Source organism: Coenobita brevimanus, chromosome 6 (assembly GCF_032717465.1).
Source record: "Coenobita brevimanus isolate Jiangsu-jjx chromosome 6, ASM3271746v2, whole genome shotgun sequence".
In the NCBI taxonomy this organism is placed as follows: domain Eukaryota; kingdom Metazoa; phylum Arthropoda; class Malacostraca; order Decapoda; family Coenobitidae; genus Coenobita; species Coenobita brevimanus.
In genome coordinates, this window is record NC_136959.1 from 65,836,451 (window position 1) to 65,855,470 (window position 19,020).

The 19,020-nt window shown below is 44.7% G+C and overlaps 1 protein-coding gene and 1 pseudogene across 1 annotated transcript; both read right to left on the bottom strand.

Annotated features, from left to right (window-relative positions):
* Positions 1–1,733: 1,733 nt before the first annotated feature.
* Positions 1,734–3,438, bottom strand: LOC145401664 (glutamate receptor ionotropic, delta-1-like; annotated as a pseudogene).
* A 4,787-nt stretch (positions 3,439–8,225) lies between these two features.
* LOC145401672 (ionotropic receptor 21a-like) lies at positions 8,226–17,414 on the bottom strand. Its single transcript, XM_080273861.1, has 5 exons — positions 16,248–17,414; positions 14,821–15,089; positions 11,255–11,450; positions 9,831–9,974; positions 8,226–8,432 (listed from the first exon to the last, which is right to left on the bottom strand). The coding sequence occupies exons 1-5, from the start codon at positions 17,412–17,414 to the stop codon at positions 8,226–8,228; spliced, it is 1,983 nt and encodes a 660-aa protein (XP_080129987.1).
* Between the last annotated feature and the right edge of the window lie 1,606 nt (positions 17,415–19,020).

Below are 19,020 nucleotides of genomic sequence, written 5' to 3' on the forward strand. Positions count from 1 at the left end.
ATAATAATTCCTATACATTGCTACATATTACTTAATCCAGGTGCGAAGTTAAAAGCAAAATTCGTCAGCAATTACTGCACAGACCACTGGCGTGCACAGGCAGTCTAGGGGGTAGGAGCCCTTGCTAAACACAAAAGGGTTACCACGACCTTTCCCAGTGACTGCTCCACACACACACACACAAGGAGAGAGAGAGAGAGAGAGAGAGAGAGAGAGAGAGAGAGAGAGAGAGAGAGAGATTTTATAACCCGCGGGGGTAAGGGGAAGGGGCTCTAGTTCCTGTGCACGCCCCTGGCACAGACAGGACAAAGTGCGACATGGAAACAGCAAAGTTTCCAAATAAACTACGTCTTCAATGATACGTGTTCATTAAGAATGTTCTGTCCGAGTCACTGAAATTCTCTCATATGATATGAATTGACTCCACGGAGGGATAGTGTTGTGGCGGGACTGAAATATCTTCACCCAATACTGGTTTACTATATGACCAGGTACTGAAGTTTCCTTGTGTACTACAAGTTGATTCCATCGGGTTGAGAGTATTGTGATGAACGATTAGAACAGTACTGTGACGATAAATCTAAGTTTCCTTGCTTAATATTCCTTCGAGTTGAATGTTGCGTCAATACAATGAAGTAGGGAGGTTTCTAAACGAGATACTGTCCACACCTCCGCCCACTCATTTTTAATATTACCATAAGCCATTAGGTCAGTCCACTGGCCATATCATTTGCCGTAAGCTGCAGTTTCGCGCTGGAAATTTGACCGATCACTAACCGGTCAAGATATTTCTCCACCAATATCCCACGATACCGCAGGTTGTGAGCGGTTGCGACCACTTAAATGGCAGCACGAAAATGCGTTGTTCCTGCATTCTAACAAACATGATGACGACAAACTTTCCTTCAGAATCCAGAGTTGCATTAGCAGGAAGGACAAGAGATGAGGAAAATATCTGCACCCTCCTTTTTTTGTCCTCCCTGGAAGAACGCATGTTAACAACGGCCTGATTTGTGAATCTCAGTCCAGTCCCATAACATTGCTATTTTCCCTTTGGGGGAAAACCATGTCTCAACACCAGCCCTGTAAAAATACCTACTGAACAGTACTGATCCACAATCTCTTTTCATCCTTAACTCCCTGAGGAATGAAAAGTATATTGTAGCTGGGGCTTCACACCGTACAAAGACTCACTGTTGGTAGTTCAGATATACAGTACAGTTCTGAACTGCACGTGCAAGTGTCACAGCGGACTGTTCCTCTTGCAGTCTAGCAAGGCTTCCAAATTCCACCGTGACAGTGAACGACAGGACTTCGTTCAGTGTGAAAACCTGACTATCGACTTGCCTCCAGCCAAGAGTGGGACAAAAGGATTGCCAGAAAAAATGGCCTAGGACTGCACTGCTGCCATTCTTTGTGCTGTTAATCTTAGGATCTTGACACACTTGCCCAACACATGAGATCGACAAAAGGAAAAGAAGCATAGGATTCCATCTGAGGTACAGTCTATATTAATGCACCAACTCTAACCCAAGTGCTTCGTTATTCTACCGATTACATGGTTCAGGGAAGTATTTCTGCGCCCAAGGTCAGAGCTACGCGACCCTCCCCTTCTCTTGCTGTACCACAAGGATAGGCAAGGGCGCCTTGGAGCGCCTCTGCCAACACTGTGCTATGAATCTAATGCTTTAAATTAAACTGTGAGAAATTATTGATTTTTTTCCCCTTGCTTTTTAGTTAGCGTAGCCTACTGACCTGTAGTGACTCTTTGCCAGCTGTTGTACGGTCTGGATGCGCTCTGGATACACCTGTATGGTGAGGAATGCGATGAGGTTGGCGGTGTATGCTGTGGTGGGAAAGAGGCAAGCCAGGATCCAGGTGGCCCAGAACACCCGCTGCCACTGTTTTGTGTGACCAGGCAGCCGCGGCAGAATGTGACCCAACACCGGACGCACCAGGTACGCCCACGCCTCACCCAAGCCCACACAATTCCGTTCACACCTACACGCCAGCTCATTAAGCCTTCCTGAAACAACATAATATATTCTGTGATGTCTGTGTTAGGACTTTGCACTGTTCATCAGCACATACACTTCAGTCGATCTGTGTTTTTCCTTAATAGAATTGGGTTAGTCTCACAACTTGAATACTACAAATCTTGAGTTGCATGAAATTCATTGAGTATTTTATGAGGTACAAAAGAGTCAAATCGTCAGTTTGAAGTCGATCTTCCAATTTGACTAAACTTGGTCATCAACAGAACTGAAAGGAATTATGGATCTTCGTAGGTTTAGAAAAACGTGCAGTAATCCAGGAACGTAAAATTGTGCAAGTGATGAACAGAGAGGTGCAAGATACCGACCTGCAGCATCATGATGAGGACAGCGAGAACGAAGGCCACAGCCACGGACGCCCACACCATCGGCATGAAGGGATAGAAGACGCTGTCCCACTTGGGCAGCGGCGGGGGAGTCAACAGAGCCAGTCCGAAACCCTCCATCCAGTATGACACACTGGCATCAAATCTCGGATCCTCTCGTGTGTGAAGCCAAAATACTTTGGGGTGAAATTTTTGTCTTTGCGGTGTAACATCCCCAGCATTCCCATCCACGACCCATTCTCGAAATTACCCCATTGGAGGTCAGGTGGCTCAGTTGTCAGGTGGTAAGTGAAATTTAGGACAGAGGCCATAGCATTTAGCATCTCCACTATAACACCGTCACCTTCGCCCTCAGGTCCCGTCAGAGATTGGTGAAGGTACGGGTAGTCATCAAACCAAGTTCCAAGCAAGAATTTGTAACCTTCAAATGAAGGAAACCTGTCCACAAACAGTTCTCCTCCCACCCAGGTTTTCCTTGCCTTCTCCTATGCCAGTGAAGCCTGATCTTCAGTGTTAATCAAGACATCCAGTCCAGGTCTGATCTGACTTTTTCTAGGCCTCCACAGCCCCAGTGACTGAACCTTATGTGTTGGTGAAAATGGGAAATATACGAGCGCCTCCACCGCCCCACGAAGCCGTTCCCTGTGTGTCTGCAGCAGCACACACCACTGCACCCGGGTCAACACATCATCGGCCAGGATATGGCTAGCATTCTGCTGGCCCAGGCTGACCAACAGGAGGTATTTTGGGTTCCAACGCTGGTCCTGGGCTGCCTCCCTGAGGAAGGGTCTAGGGTCGTGCTCGAACACCACCACGTGCTCCAAGTGTCTCCCACCCAGTACAGCCGCTGGCTGCCCCTGCACCCACTGTGCCCCCTGGGGACCTGATCCCAGCTTCACCACCCCCACGGGAGTGGCCTTAAAGGCGGGAAGAGCCAGGACGGCGTCACCCAGACCGGAGTCTTGGTCCACATATAGTACCACCGCTTGGCCCGCCGGGCCAGCCACAGGGCTACCCGGGCTAAGCATCTCTTCCTTCACGTCTAGGCCTGGCCACATCTGGCCAGTTCTGCTTTTGTACCCAACTCTCACTGACAGTTTGGCCAAATCGCCAACACATGCTGCCCACGCCAACCACACAGAGTGCAGCGATGGTGACGGTACACACAGACAGTACCAACACCCCGTATAATACCAATGCCTTCACCCTCACCCTCACCTTCACCCTGTTACTGTGCTGCTCTGTACCTCCTCTGTATCAGCACTTCCTATATGCACCAGTTCCTTTAATCTCACCCTCACCCTAGCACTGTGCTGCTCTGTGCCATGTCTAAGTACCCGCACCTCCTATATACACCAGTGCTTTCACCCGCACCCTCAACCCATCACTGTGCTGCTCTGTGCAGTGTCATGCACGGTACCCCCACCACCTTCCCTCCCTCCATCATTACATTTTACTCACATTTTTGTACGGGTGCAAGAGTGGTAGGGGTGACGGCAGAGGCCAGGTGGTAAGATTCCTTAATGCCAAACTGTTGTCATTATTTTCGTACTCATGCAATTAAGTATGATATTGGGAAGATACTGTTACTGGCTACCATCACAATTACAACTAATGGCACTATCATTACCACCACCACCACCACTACCTCTACCACCACCACCACCACCACCACCACCTCTACCACCACCATCACCACCACAACTACCTCTACCACCACCAGCACCACCTCTACCACCACCACTATCACCACTACCATTACCAGCATCACCGCTACATTGCAATTCCCCAAATCCATAACGCTGAGCATCAAGAAACTTTTCAAAAATTTAATTTTTTGGAAAATTGGAACTGTCATTATCATCAATTATATGCATGAACACGCACCTGATTAGCATTATTATTCACTGTATCCATGCCCAGATTTATCATCCCATACTCATCTTTTTCTGGTTCAGGTGTGAAAACTCAGCAAAAACAAGGACGACTTTTGTTCACGGGGAGAGAATCGTAAAACAGAAAATCATGAAATCAATCTTGTAGTTCAAGTGAGCAACGCTGAGTGACTGTAAACTACAGTAGCAATTCTTGAATATAAGTTACCATGGAAACAATACTTGGTAATGAATATTTTCTTTAATTCTGCAGTATACTGAATCTTTGAAATAAATCTTTTGGAAAGCTGGTATTTTTGAAAATCTGGAATTCAGACTCTGAGGACTGCACTGTACTACCACTACCAGTACCACCATTACCACTGACACCACCACTAAAATAGTCATCACCACCACCTCACATATCCCTTCCACACCACAGTTCCGTATAAACAATGTCACGTCTCTTAGCACATTGTTTTAGCCTACCAATTTCTTTAATTGCCAACTTTAGGATGACGAACACATACTTTAATATATTTTTAATTCTTCTTGTATTTCTTTCATCTCTGGGGTTAGGTTAGGTCAGGTTACGTCATGGATGAATTAATTCCTTCAATAAGAACACAGTGTTTCATATCACTTGGCTAGCTATAGATTATTTTACTCAGCCTAGGGAACTTTTTAAACTGAAAGTTATACACAGCCTTCATTACATCCTGCACTATATGGGTGTTTCTCTTAGCTGAACAAGAACGCCTGGCGTAAGCAAGAATAAACCAACTGGCGTTAACAAGAATAAACCAACTAGCGTTAGCAAGAATAAACCAACGGGCGTTAGCAAGAAATAAACAAAAAAAATCGTCACAGTACTAAAGAGATTAACAGAATTTACAAATTCTCTACATGCTGTAAATATGCTGACTGAAGGGTAGGAACGGGGGGGGGGGAGGTGCAAACTCTCTCTCTTTCTCTCTCTCTCTAGCTTACTTTCATAGGAATAGGCTATGTCAGTTTCGCCGCCCAGCCTTTCGTTGCAAGCAGGATGGAGGGAGGGGCGAATGAAGTTTGTATTTAAGACTTCCTTTCTTTTCTGATTTGTGTCTCCAGTGAGATCACACACTCTTTAAATATCCCCACTCTATGTTCTGTAAGGTAAGTGTGACATACTAGGTTTGGGTGATGATGATGATGATGGTGATGATGATGACGATTCACTTCTTACCAATATTCCAATATTCTGGGCAAAGACAAAGAAATACACAAAGTAACGGTACAGGTGGTACAGGCACATTCACGGGTAGAAAAAATATGTTTTGTTCATAAATATACCTACTTTTGTTCATAGGTATTTCTCTACGTTAATCACCCATATTTAACTTACTTTAACCTATCCAGTTAACTTAATGCATCATCATCATCATTATAATCATCATCACCTAGCTGAACCTCTCCTAAATAAACTTAAATTCATCATCATCATCATCATCATCATCAAACACTAATTCTCCCTAACAAACGGGGTGGGAAGGATAAGAGAGAGAGAGAGAGAGAGAGAGAGAGAGAGAGAGAGAGAGAGAGAGAGATGAGAAATGTGAATGATGAGGATAGTGCTGCGAAAGGCAGACCAAAAAAGGCCTGGGAGGAAGTCACAGAGTGCTTACCTCAGGGATAAAGGACTAAATGAGCATGCTGCCAGAGATCTAGCAGCGTGGAGTGCCGTCATTAGGTGACCAAGGCTGACGCATGAAAGGATGTTGGAGCCTTTATAAACGATACGAAGGATACTACAAAAAAAAAAAAAAAGATATTTATGAAATGCTTGCAGCCAAACTTAACACAAAAATTCAAGACACCGCGGATTTATAGACTTTCTACCTTACAGGCCTTAACTCTGACCATCATTAACTAACACTACTATAGTATGACGAGATTGACACATGGTCACTCGTAGGCTATTATGGTTTTCTGCATTTTTTTTTTCCTCATGTGAAACAAGAGACGATTTTGTAAAGGCTGCTTTGTACTGTGTTTCGTTAGAACCAGAAGATCGTTGTCATGGCTACGTGACGACATCACTTTGGATCTCATGTTTCTAAGATATTTTTGTGTCTCAGGGAAAGGTGAAGACGATTGCTCCAGATAATGAGATGTGACATTTTATATCTCTTCTAAATGTCAAGTAACGGGACTTCTCAAGATGGTAAAAGAACATGTCAATTACAGGAGAAAAGAAATGAAACCGAAAAATGAAGTGTTCGCCCTCGTCTGAAGACAAAGTAAGCACAGGAAAACTGTACAGCCACCACAGGAGGACACTACGCAACCTACAGGTTCAGAGAAAACACAAATACCATAGTTAGGCTAGTTCTAAAACAAGTTCCGTAACAAAAGCGTGGTTAGCTCTAAAACCGCTTTGCCTGCTTGTTGGGCAACGCTTCATTAGAACCATCTTCCTCCTCCTTCTCCTTCTGGAAACGAGCCGTCCTAGCCCACGCACAGTCGCACAGCTCGGTGTGGAGTGGGAAAAGTGAGTGGGAACAATGCTATTTATAGGTTTAAATTATAAAAGCATTTCCAAGTGGACATGAGCACAGTACAAAAAAAATCTACTCTACTTTTACTGCAAGCTACGTGTACTGTATAAGAGAGTATCTAAACCCTTATGCCATAAAATGGCCAACTTAAATGCGAAACTAGAAGTACATGATTGTGTTCTACAGGTCAGCAATTACTGCGCAAGTCTTAACTGCATCCTACCCGGATTAGATCCTTGTGTCCGACTTTTCACCAGTCACACTGTGCACTGAAGCCGCGGTCACACGAGGACATTTTTCGAACAATGTCAGTGCTGAAGGTTGTCCGAAGAGTAATGAAATTCTTTCATATGTGGTCACACGAGTCATTCTGTCCAAATTATCCCAGCAAAGAAAGAAAGAAAGAAAAAAAGTGATATTCCCGTAAAACAAATAACTCAAAGTCAAATGGCCACCCCTTGCGGGATTTTGGTGTCTGGCAATAGATAGATAGGTTTATTGCAGGCTATAACTTTGCACAATACCCCATTTTCCTCGACCACTTCGAGTGGAGGTATTTCTCCTTCCCGAGTCCAGAAATGTCACTCATTTTTTATCATATTTCCCATTGTAGTTCAGTACATGTGTTTTCGTTTATCTAAAGTCAGTTAGTCTTGTCTTGATGGATGGTGTGAACTGCGGCTGGCTTAAATGTAAACAATAGCTGGTCAGATTAATATCCAGTGTATACTGCCACTGTGCGTTTGAAGTTATTTGAGTATTTCCATTACAGTATTAATAAAATATATAACAATAGCTGGTCAGATTAATATCCAGTGTATACTGCCACTGTGCGTTTGAAATTATTTGAGTATTTCCAGTACTATATTAATAAAATACATAACAATTATGTATGAGCAATAAGCACAACCCTACACCTTTTGTAATAAAATGTAACTTCAGAATGTATCTGACCGGCGAATATTGCCTAAAGAGGAAGACCATCGTCTTCAAATAGTGCCTAAGTAATTCCCTGAAAATTTGTAATTATAGCATATCGAGTGGAGATGCAATCTGGAAACAAAAATTGCCCAAAAATGTCCTCGTATGGCCAAGGAAGAGTGTTTCGCTATACATGTGTTTGACTACATATTACTGTACTTTCAATGTCTTGCCATATACTCCTCGAGATTACTCGTACCCTGGTGGAAGGAAGTTGCAATATAAATGTATCCTAATGTCGTTTGTGATGTCATGTGCTTCGATAATAAATGGCTGCGAAACATGCTTGTACAACAAGTAGGCTAGTCATGAAAGCTAACCTTTAAATAAGGTGATATTCAACATCTCTGTTTATCGGTCAGCCCTCTGCAGCAAGTAGGCTACTGAACACCCAAGACAATGTTTTTGTAATATGGTTATATGCTGTAATCTCCTTATACTGTATATTGTAATCTATTCCTGTGGATTGGGAGAGTGGTAGCGACAGTGGACGATCAGCTCGGTGATGAGAACCAACAGACCAACGCCGAGTCCCAGCAGGCCCAAGAAGAACACTCCCTCCATGTGCTCCAGGCTCAGCGCGGTGATTGGCTGACGCTCCTTCGACGCTACACGTTGCTTCAGATCATAGTTCAGCCCAAGGAAGTCTGCCGTCTTGATCTGAACCAGAGGTGAAATACTGTTCATTTTAATCAGACCACCCCAGGAGATTTTATTAACCTTGAGGGAAATCTTTGGCTGTGAAAAAGTTAATAAAGGCTATATCTAACACCTCTAGCTAGGAAAATCTATCCAGACCTGAGTAAAATTTTCTGAAAGTAGGAAGAATATAAAGTAACAATAAACGTCCTCGCAGTGAGGAGAAGGGAGACAATCATTTTTTTCCAAGTCCCAACTGACTCCCAGATCTGTACCCACAACACTGAATTCTACACTTTTGCTCCCAAGGGTGAGAGAAGGGAATTAGAATTTGAATGTTACTGCCACATTATGTGTTGTACTCTGGTAGTAACATATTCGGGATGTTGGTAAGTGGCGACAACACGGTGTGGCTTGTCAAACTAATGGTAGTAGTAGCTGCTGTATCCTCACGTTCATCTAAAACATGAACCCAGTAGCTGTAGGCCGAAGTTGATCTCCTCCTGCAGTCCATTATCCTCCCTTACAGGATAGGGAGGGAGTTGAGGGCATTTGCACAACAAGGTAGCGAAGCGACTCACCCATTTCAGTGCCACAACATGAAAGTGCCCGTCTCCAGCCCACTAAGATAACAGAAAACCAGAACCAGACATTTCGGTGATGTTTGCTTTATGAAGAACACTGGGAGGAATGAAGCTGACTATGGCACTGACGTTATCAACTAATACCCACACAATGTAATATTCCTTACTGCTCCACGCATAATGGAGTCCTTGAGTGGGGGCAGGTGTGCGTTGGGGGGAGGGCACGAAGGTGGGAGGGTGAAAAAAAAAGGAATAGGGAATCTCCCCATATCTTCAGCTCTTTCTGCAATAATAATTTTGAATTACGACAGGGATCTGATCGTTTACAAGTTCAAGAATCTCACAGGTTTAGTGATGGAAGGGTGAGGGGAGATAAGGATAATAAACTTGCCCGCTCCTTCCCCGCCCACCCACTTTTATGTTGTCATCTCTGTCTTTACTGTTATCATTCAGTCCCTTTCCAAGTGCCATTGCAACTGAAAATTTGATTTACCTGATAAACCCAAGTTCCACATTCCATATAAAATAAAGGATTTGATAAGAGTATCTGTGTTCCTTTTTTTTTGTGTGTGTGTGGATTACTGGAAGAAAAGGGAAATTAAACTGTTGAAGGACTATTCCTCATATACAGTTTACAACAGCTCTTGCTAATGCTGTATCTATTTATCTATCTATCTATATACATTGAAGAAAAGAAAAACATTCCATACTCCAGGATACAGGTGAGCTCCTTAAAAAAAGAAAAAAATGAACTTCAATCGCTGTGGGCTGCAGTTCAGGTGGAAATTAATTCGGATAAGTTTATTAGATAGAGAGGTACTGAAGACAACTGTACCTTGAGCCAACGAGGGATGAAGCCCGCCTCCACCAGGCGTTGGATGCAGTTGTCAAACTTGTACTTCCAAGCCGTGTTCTTTTGAAAGTACCAACACAAGTGGTTCGGGTACAGCTGGTCCCGCAGCATGTACGTATTGTACGCCTGTACACACCAAATGCAATTTCATTATCATTTTTTTTATGTAATATGACACATAAATATGAAAATTACAAGTGCAGGGAACCCTGTAAAAATGCATTGAGCTTCATATTTAGCTTGCAAGATCGAGCTGGTGGGATGATCTGTGTATGGAGGAGCATATGATATGAGTCTCGTACCCTCCCCCCCCCCTCCCTTTAACATGACAGTCGACAGTTTGCCTAGAAGATAATGTGCAACGCACCCATTAAAAAAAAAAAAAGTACAAAAAAATGCAAATGATTTGGCCTGTGACGTGAGACCAGGATTTGAATGTAAATTAGTGAATGTGTGTGACACATTTCGTTGGGTATGACGTTAAAAAGTCTCTCTCTCTCTCTCTCTCTCTCTCTCTCTCTCTCTCTCTCTCTCTCTCTCTCTCTCTCTCTCTCTCTCTCTCTCTCTCTCTCTCTCTCTCTCCGTGTTTTCTAACTCTTAACTCATCCCATCCTTAGGTGGGTAAAAACGTCAAAATGATGTTGATAATGGTGATGATGAATATAATGAAAACTGAACTGTGCTGTTCTCCCAGCACTCAGCATCTCATCTTCCACTGTAATGGGGTCTATAAAAGCCCGCGTTGCCTATAATCGAAGCTGTGAAATCCTCCTTTGGCTCAGTGGTAGTGTATGCTCGTATGGAGCATGAGGACCTCAGATCGTAATCGCGGCCAGGACAGAGTGATTAGTTTGTTAAGTTTCATAGAGTGCTTAGTTTGTTAAGTTTCATTTCGGTTATTACACCACAGCATCAGCTGGATAAGTAATATCTCTGAGTCAGTCAGCAGCTTAACGAACTGGAGACGGAAGTGAAACTCATTGTGAATTACAGAAAAATACTTAAATGCAAGTAGAATGTAATATGTAATCTGACGATAAATGTGTGTGAAAATGCAGTAAAAATATGCGTGCGAAATGGTAATAAAATGTGTGTTAAGTGACAATACAATGTCAATGAAATTACAGAATATGGTTGAAATGGCAGTAAAATGCCATATTAAATGATAAAATAATGTGAGTGTAATGGTGTCAGGGCTTTATGCAGCTATGCATCATGCAAGAAGAAAAGAGTGAAAAATATGTGAATGGCAATAAAATAATTCATGCGAAAGAATTTATATAGCACAATACAGAAGTATCACAAAAGTCTACAAGACAAACTGAGGCTACAGGAACGGAAGATTATCATTGACTTATATGTAAACACAATGATAATTTTTTAAAAATACGCCCTCGTACTCGTACCTTATGTACAACATTGAGCAATACGACTGCGTAGGAGTAGCTCTCAATGTAGGCGTGGGTACCATTGGTCAGAGAGTAAACTGAAGACTCGGTGGAGGGATAAAGGTCCAATCTCTCGCCGAGGGTGCGGTAGTACTGGTCTTTGGACGACTTTAGAGCATCAGGAACAAATTCCCCATAGTCGTACATGGCCACTCTGAGAGAGAGAGAGAGAGAGAGAGAGACAGAGAGACAGAGACAGACAGACAGACAGACAGACAGAGACTGACAGACAGAGAAAGAAAGACCCTACTGCACTGAGATAATGAAGGGGAAGCCCAACCCCTACCAGTTGTCACTAGTATAACACATAATGGAAAATTGTATTTGAACAATGCCACGTTGCTAACTGATATGTAACGCAGAATGCAGTATAATCACTTCTATCCTCACGGGTGTACTCGTATTTAAACTGACCATTGTAAATCAGTCAGGCCCGTAGCCAGACTTTTTGAAAGGTGAGTGGGGGGGGGGGTCGTTTTCTGCTGAATCTGGACTTGCATAGCAGCCGGATGGTCAAGGGTCTGCTGCGTGCTTACTGTGGGGGTCTGGGTGTAGGCTATGTATAAGCGACGTCGAGAAGCAGCACAAAATTTCTGAACAACAGAGAGCGACTCTTTTTGAACCGATATTACAAAACAGACGGTGAGAAAGTGAACCTTGAGGCAAGTGGGGGGGGGGGGAGTCGTCCGACCCTCTCGACCCCTCCCCCCCGCCCATGGGCCTGTTAGTGTCTGTCCCTTCGCGCACTAAGTTTTGATAATGTGACTCTGAATTCCTTCATTAATCGCTTATTTTCCCACGTCCAAACCATTTATTCAACTAAGGAGACAATAGAAATGGAAGAGTAGAATGCAGCCTTCACCGATCCCATCGCTATTACGGGGATCACCTAAAATTGAATAAGATCCTGTTGGTACCAAGAATGAACTTGAAAAATTACATCATAACAGTGATGCGGGTTTGAGAAATGTTAAAGGTGGGGGCAGATGCCATGAGGCGCTTAGTCTCGGTGCTCAACTCCGTAACCTAAAACTTGTGGCGGGTTTTTCACCAAATATGTTGGGATACAAGGCCGCTGCATCATCCAGGTTACCACAGTTCCTCTAGGTGTTACCCAACTGACTCGTTTTACCTACCAGCCATTAAGAGTGGACGAACACCTGACTTGAGTAACACCAGCTTCCTGCACTAGGATTCGAACTCGTGCGCTAACGGGTCGGCAGCTTCGCAGTCATCGACGCTAACCACTCAGCCACCACAATGGTGTTGTGAAAATGAAATGTATTGAGAGCAAATGCGTGAGGATCAAACCGATGACAACAGGGACACACAGGTGACTAGATGTTGACATATGGTATACAGCACTCACGGCCGTATGAATAAAACTGAATGCACTTAAGTAAGCAAGATTAATTTCTGGCAGTGATTTACGAAACATCTGTTGCTGCTGTTGTTGTTATTGCTCTATTCCGGCCTGTCTGATCGAGCAGACTCATCGACCACAAGCAAGCAACCACCTACCTGTGGCAGACAGCACCTCGCCAGGGTCGGAACGGGGTCCTCCCGCACGGCGAGGTGCTGGGAAAATAGAGGTAAAGCCAAGAAGATGCGCTGTGTAGAAGAGACATGTATGAATGGTAGTCTCAGACTGCATTTTAACCACTTGGTGAATGTGATTGAGTACTTTCACAGCTGGCAGTGCTGCTTTAAGGCCTGCTACCGGACCTTGGCCCCGTGTCACTCAAAGGGTAGTACCTCTTGGTGATGGTAACTATCCACCTACTAACTTTTTTGGTGGGCTGACGAGTGCTGCACCGTGCCCAAGGGTGACCCGGGACTATGCGGGGCAGGGACGTCCATCATCTCCGAGCCGGATAAATGTTCCGGCCGTATACCGAAAAGAAACACTTGTAAATGGTAGACGTGGGTGCTGGAGAAGGACGCTTTCATTCGGTGATACCTACAAAACCAGGCAGCTCTGCTGTCCAAACGTTCGTCAACTCCCTCCCTATCTCCGTAATGGGTGTGGATGCCGGACAAGGGTAACATCAGCCTGCAGTTCATACTACGTGGTGTTCTTTCTGACTTTTTCCTGCCGGCTTCGGCTGGAGGGTTTGGAGGGCGGAGGAAAGCCTTCTTCTTTGCTATCCTTATCTCATTCTAGTAGTTCAATTACTCTTCTAGGAGCTGCCGAGCATGGGCCAACCGGCCTACTGCAGTTATCCTCTCTTCTTATGTTCTTACTACTACATCTCCTCCTCCTCCTACTACTACTACTACTACACCTTCTCTTCCTCCTCCTCCTACTACTACTACTACACCTTCTCCTCCTCCTCCTACTACTACTACTGCTACTACTACACCTCCTCCTCCTCCCACTACTACCACTACTACTACTACTACACTTCCTCCTCCTCCTCCCACTACTACTGCTACTACTACTACTACTACTACTACACCACTTCCTCCTCCTCCTCCTCCTACTACTACTACTACTACTATTACTACTACTACTACATGTTAGCTGCGATCAGCTTGCATCCCACATTACTGAGTGTAGTTAGCAATGGTACAGAAAAATTAGACATTCTATCATCATCATCTACTTCAGAAGTTATCATCAAAGAGTGGGAGCTTGTGCACACCTTTGCGCTCTCAGTGTTTATGATACGGCCGTCAGCCACTCGTCATGTAACTTAGACTGGTCATATTAGTTGCAATCACTGCTGCTCAATTAAACCTCAGCAAACGAACTTGTAACCGATTCCCTCTTGTAACTCATATTTGCATTAGAAGGAAGGACAAGCAAATCGGAAAATATCTGCACTCTCGTTTCCTTATCCCTCGTGTAAAAACAAGTGTTAAAAGGGGCTTGTTAATGTATTTTCCTTAAACTGAGAATCATGCCTCAACATCAACCCAGTGAAGAAACCTACTGTACAGTCATGATCCATAGTTTCTTGATTCTTAACTCCCGCCTGTGACTGAAAGCATATCGTAGCCAGGGTTTCATAACGAACAAAGACTCATTGTTGGTAGCCCGAAGCATTAGTTCTACACGAGTAACTATCACAGTGAGCTGTTCCTCTAGCAAAATTTCCAACTTCCACCTTTACAATGAACGACAGGACTTCTTTCGATGTGAAAACTTGGCTCCGACTTACCTCCAGCCGGAGGTAGGATAAGAGGGTAGGCAAAAACTATGACCCATAACAGTACCAGTGTCATGTTTTCTGCTCTTAGTCTTATAGGCGGTGGATACACTAGCCAGAAACGTGATTCACAAAAGGAAACAAGGTGCACTAAAGGTTCAGACACTGTTAATGCAGTAGTTATAACCTATGTGCTTCGTTATATCTTGCCGATCACATGTTTCAAGCAAGTGTTTCCGTACCCTGACGCAGAGTTACGGGAATCTCCCTTTAATGCATAGCAGTCCTTCAGCACCTTTATCAGCACAATACTTTAGATTAAACTGTGAGATATTATTGCTTTTTCCCTTGCTGTTTAGGTAGTGTACTGACCTGAAGTGACTGTTTGCCAGCTGTTGTACGGTCTGGATGCGCTGTGGATACACTGGTATGGTGAGGAATGCGATGAGGTTGGCAGTGTATGCTGTGGTGAGAATGAGGCAGGCCAGGATCCAGGTGGCCAGGAACACCCGCTGCCACTGTACTTTAGGGCCAGGCAGCCGCGGCAGACTGTGGCTCAACACCGGACGAACCAAGTACTCCCAAGTCTCACCCACGCCCACACTCCCGCCTACACCTACACGCCCGTTCATTAAACATCCCTGAAACAACACAACATATTTTGTGATTCTGTACTAGTCACCAATGGAAAATGTGAGTGCATTTAAGTACTTGGACAGTGTGATAAGTAAGGATGGAACTTTAGAGGGTGAAGTGTTGAAAGGATACAACAGGGAAGAAAAGTTGTTGGTTCTTTGAAAGCAGTGATAAGGAACAGGGAAGTAAGCATGGAAGTGAAAAAGTCGCTGCATGACAGCATTGTGATGCCAACTCTAAAGTATGGATGTGAAGCTTGGATCTTGTTGGAAGGACACAAGTCTAGAATGAGAGCAGTGGAAATTAGTTGTCTGAGAGGAGCATGTGGAGTTTCATGAAGAAAGGCTGACAAATGAGGAAGTGAAGGAGCGCTTTGATTTGGATGTGATAGAAAGCGTTAGGAGAAATACATTGAGGTGGTTTGGCCATGTGGAGAGGATGGATGAGCGAGAGACTAACAACGAAAATGTATGCGAGTGAGGTGGAGAGGGGAGAAGGAGGGGGAGGCCGAGGATGAGATAGAGGGGGGCAGAGGCAGGGGGGAGACCAAGGATGAGATGAAGGGATGGAGTGGAGAGGTATATGAGAGAGGGGGTTGTGAGCTGGGAGCAAAGCAGTGAAGTGGCATTAGAGAGGGCGATGTGGAGGCGATTTGTTTGTGGCCACCCGTTATGGGATTGAGGCGTCTGGCAATATATAGACCAGCACAGTGTACATTATTCTGTGACTTTTGTGCTGGTCATCAACATTTACATCAAAGTCAGTCTGTGCGAGCGCGTGTGTGTGTGTGTGTGTGTGTGTGTGTGTGTGTGTGTGTGTGTGTGTGTGTGTGTGTGTGTGTGTGTGTGTGTGTGTGTGTGTGTGTGTGTGTGTGTGTGTGTGTGTGTGTGTGTGTGTGTGTGTGTGTTTCCTGATGCAACTGGGTCAAATCCATTACCTGAATAGTAACCCACAACTTGAAGTCGTGAGAGCTGCATGAAATTTAATAAGCCTTTCATGAGACACGAATAAGTCAGTTCGTCAGTCTGAAAAGTCTCCTCCAGTCTGACCGCACTTGGCCATACAGAGTTTATGGATCTTCATCGGGTTAGGGGAAAAACGCACTTACACTTCTATAACCCTTATCCGGACAAATGCTGGACACAGTAGAGTGAGATACTGACCTGCAGCATCATGATGAGGACAGCGAAAACGAAGGCCACAGCCACGGACCCCCACACCATCGGCATGAAGGGGTAGAAGACGCTGCGCCACTTTGGCAGCGGCAGGGGGGTCAACAGAGCCAGTCCAAAACCCTCCATCCAGTATGACACACTGGCATCAAAGTCTCGGATCCTCTCGTGTGTGAGGCCAAAGTAGTTAACAGTGAAATTTTTGTCTTTGCGGTGCAACATCCCCAGCATTCCCGTCCACGATCCATTCTCGAAATTACCCCATTGGAGGTCAGGTGGCTCAGTTGTCAGGTGGTAAGTGAAATTTAGGACAGAGGCCATAGCATTTAGCATCTCCACCATAACACCGTCACCTTCGCCCTCAGGTCCCGTCAGAGATTGGTGAAGGTACGGGTAGTCATCAAACCAAGTTCCAAGCAAGAATTTGTAACCTTCAAATGAAGGAAACCTGTCCACAAACAGTTCTCCTCCCATCCAGGTTTTCTTTGCCTTCTCCTGTGCCAGTGAAGCCTGATCTTCAGTGTTAATCAAGACATCCAGTCCAGGTCTGATCTGACTTTTTCTAGGCCTCCACAGCCCCAGTGACTGAACCTTATGTGTTGGTGAAAATGGGAAATATACGAGCGCCTCCACCGCCCCACGAAGCCGTTCCCTGTGTGTCTGCAGCAGCACACACCACTGCACCCGGGTCAACACATCATCGGCCAGGATATGGCTAGCATTCTGCTGGCCCAGGCTGACCAACAGGAGGTATTTTGGGTTCCAACGCTGGTCCTGGGCTGCCTCCCTCAGGAAGGGTCTAGGGTCGTGCTCGAACACCACCACGTGCACCAAGTGTCTCCCACCCAGTACAGCCGCTGGCTGCCCCTGCACCCACTGTGCCCCCTGGGGACCTGATCCCAGCTTCACCACCACCCCGGGAGTGGCCTTATAGGCGGGAAGAGCCAGGAGGGCGTCACCCAGACCGGAGTCTTGGTCCACATATAGTACCACCGCTTGGCCCGCCAGGCCAGCCACAGGGCCATCCGGGCCAAGTACCTCTTCCATCACCTCCAGACTTGGCCAAAGCTGGCTAACTGTACGTGACGGCAGGGCACCAGCAGGAGCCAGTGGCCCCGTCAGTGCCGACAGTATCAGTAAATAATACACACCCACCATCTCACCCAGTCACCACAACTCTGCCTCACATCACATCTCATCACAGCTGTTTTATACATTTCTAACTACCACTCTATTAAAAAAAAAAAAAAAAAAAAACATCCACCAATAATTTAAACATCCATCACTGTAATGGAAAAAATGAACGATCGCCTTCTGTGTAGAGAATTCAGCACGAAAGTTCATTAACTACGGGTATTAAAACAAAAAAAAATCCGACCTTCACCTGCGAAAGAGAATCAAATGGAGAGGCGATGGCTGGCTCATAAGGCAGATGTGCCGACCAAACAGACTGAAGCAGGGAAGCCAATGACATAAGCAGTACGTCACACTTGCTGATGCAGCCACGCCTCCTGAGCTTTCAATTGGAAATCAGTTAAAACAATGGCTGGTGGATGTGGTGCTGCTCTTACAGTTACTGGGCACTTAAGAATAAATTTTTCCAAGAAGACTATGCAGCTCTTGACCTGAGTGTTATCAGGAGCATTGGACTGTCCTAACTGTAAACTGCCATTTAATTACAGAAAACACACACACACACACACACACACACACACACACACACACACACACATTTATGGTACTACGGACGCTGGACAACCATTATGAAGGTACGATTTCTGTATTTTGAAGGTTAGGTTTAAACGAAATGAGGTGGATAATGTTGGGGTGGTCTGTTTTTTTTTTTTTTTTTTTTAATCTAATTCTGACTTCATTTTTATCGCAAAACAACAAGAAAGATACGATTTCTGCATTTTGAAGGCTAGGTTTCAGTGCGATGAGATGGTTAATAATGTACTGGGTCTGGGGGCGCAGCCCCCAGTTAGGATAACAGTTCATTCATTTATAAAGGCTCCAACATGCTTTTCTGTCATTCGATTGATTTCAACCACCATTAGTTTTCTTTCATAAATGAACCCTTTAAGCCGTGCTCCACCACCCAAAACCACCAATTCCCCGCCAGTCCCCTGTTATCGTCAGAGAAGGGGAAGAGGGGCATAACTTGGAAACGGTTGATTTGCGACAGGTCTGATGGTTAAATTTGATTGACAACAAAAAACACAAGAAAAACATGCTATCATAATCAAACTCCATGATTGTCCGAAATGGTAAATTGACCATCAATTTTGCATGCAGTTGTTTGGAATTAGCTCATTAACTAGAGTGTGTATCCCCCGAGCTAGGACCAACTGACAATATAGCTCTGGAGGGCAAGGAGAGATCCTTGGAAAGACCGCAAGACCTCACACCAGAAATACGCTACCCTGGTGAGGGCTCGAACTGCCAATCCTGTTGTCGTGAAGCGCATGAGCGACCCCTCGTTAACTCGAAATTCTAGTGAGTTCGAAGGACTCAGGTTGTCATTATCGTACCCTGGCAACCTACCATTCAAAAGTGCGTCCGATTTCGTATTATATTATACACGAATCATATTACGATGCACGAATAAGCCATCAATATTACAGTATACTTCATCAACGATAAACCCTGTTCCATTATGTTCACTGACAGGCATATTGATGATACAGACCACAATACATCAAATTACACTGCTCTAATGAGTACAAGTTGTACAGTCTCACAATTTTTATTTGATCCTTGGATT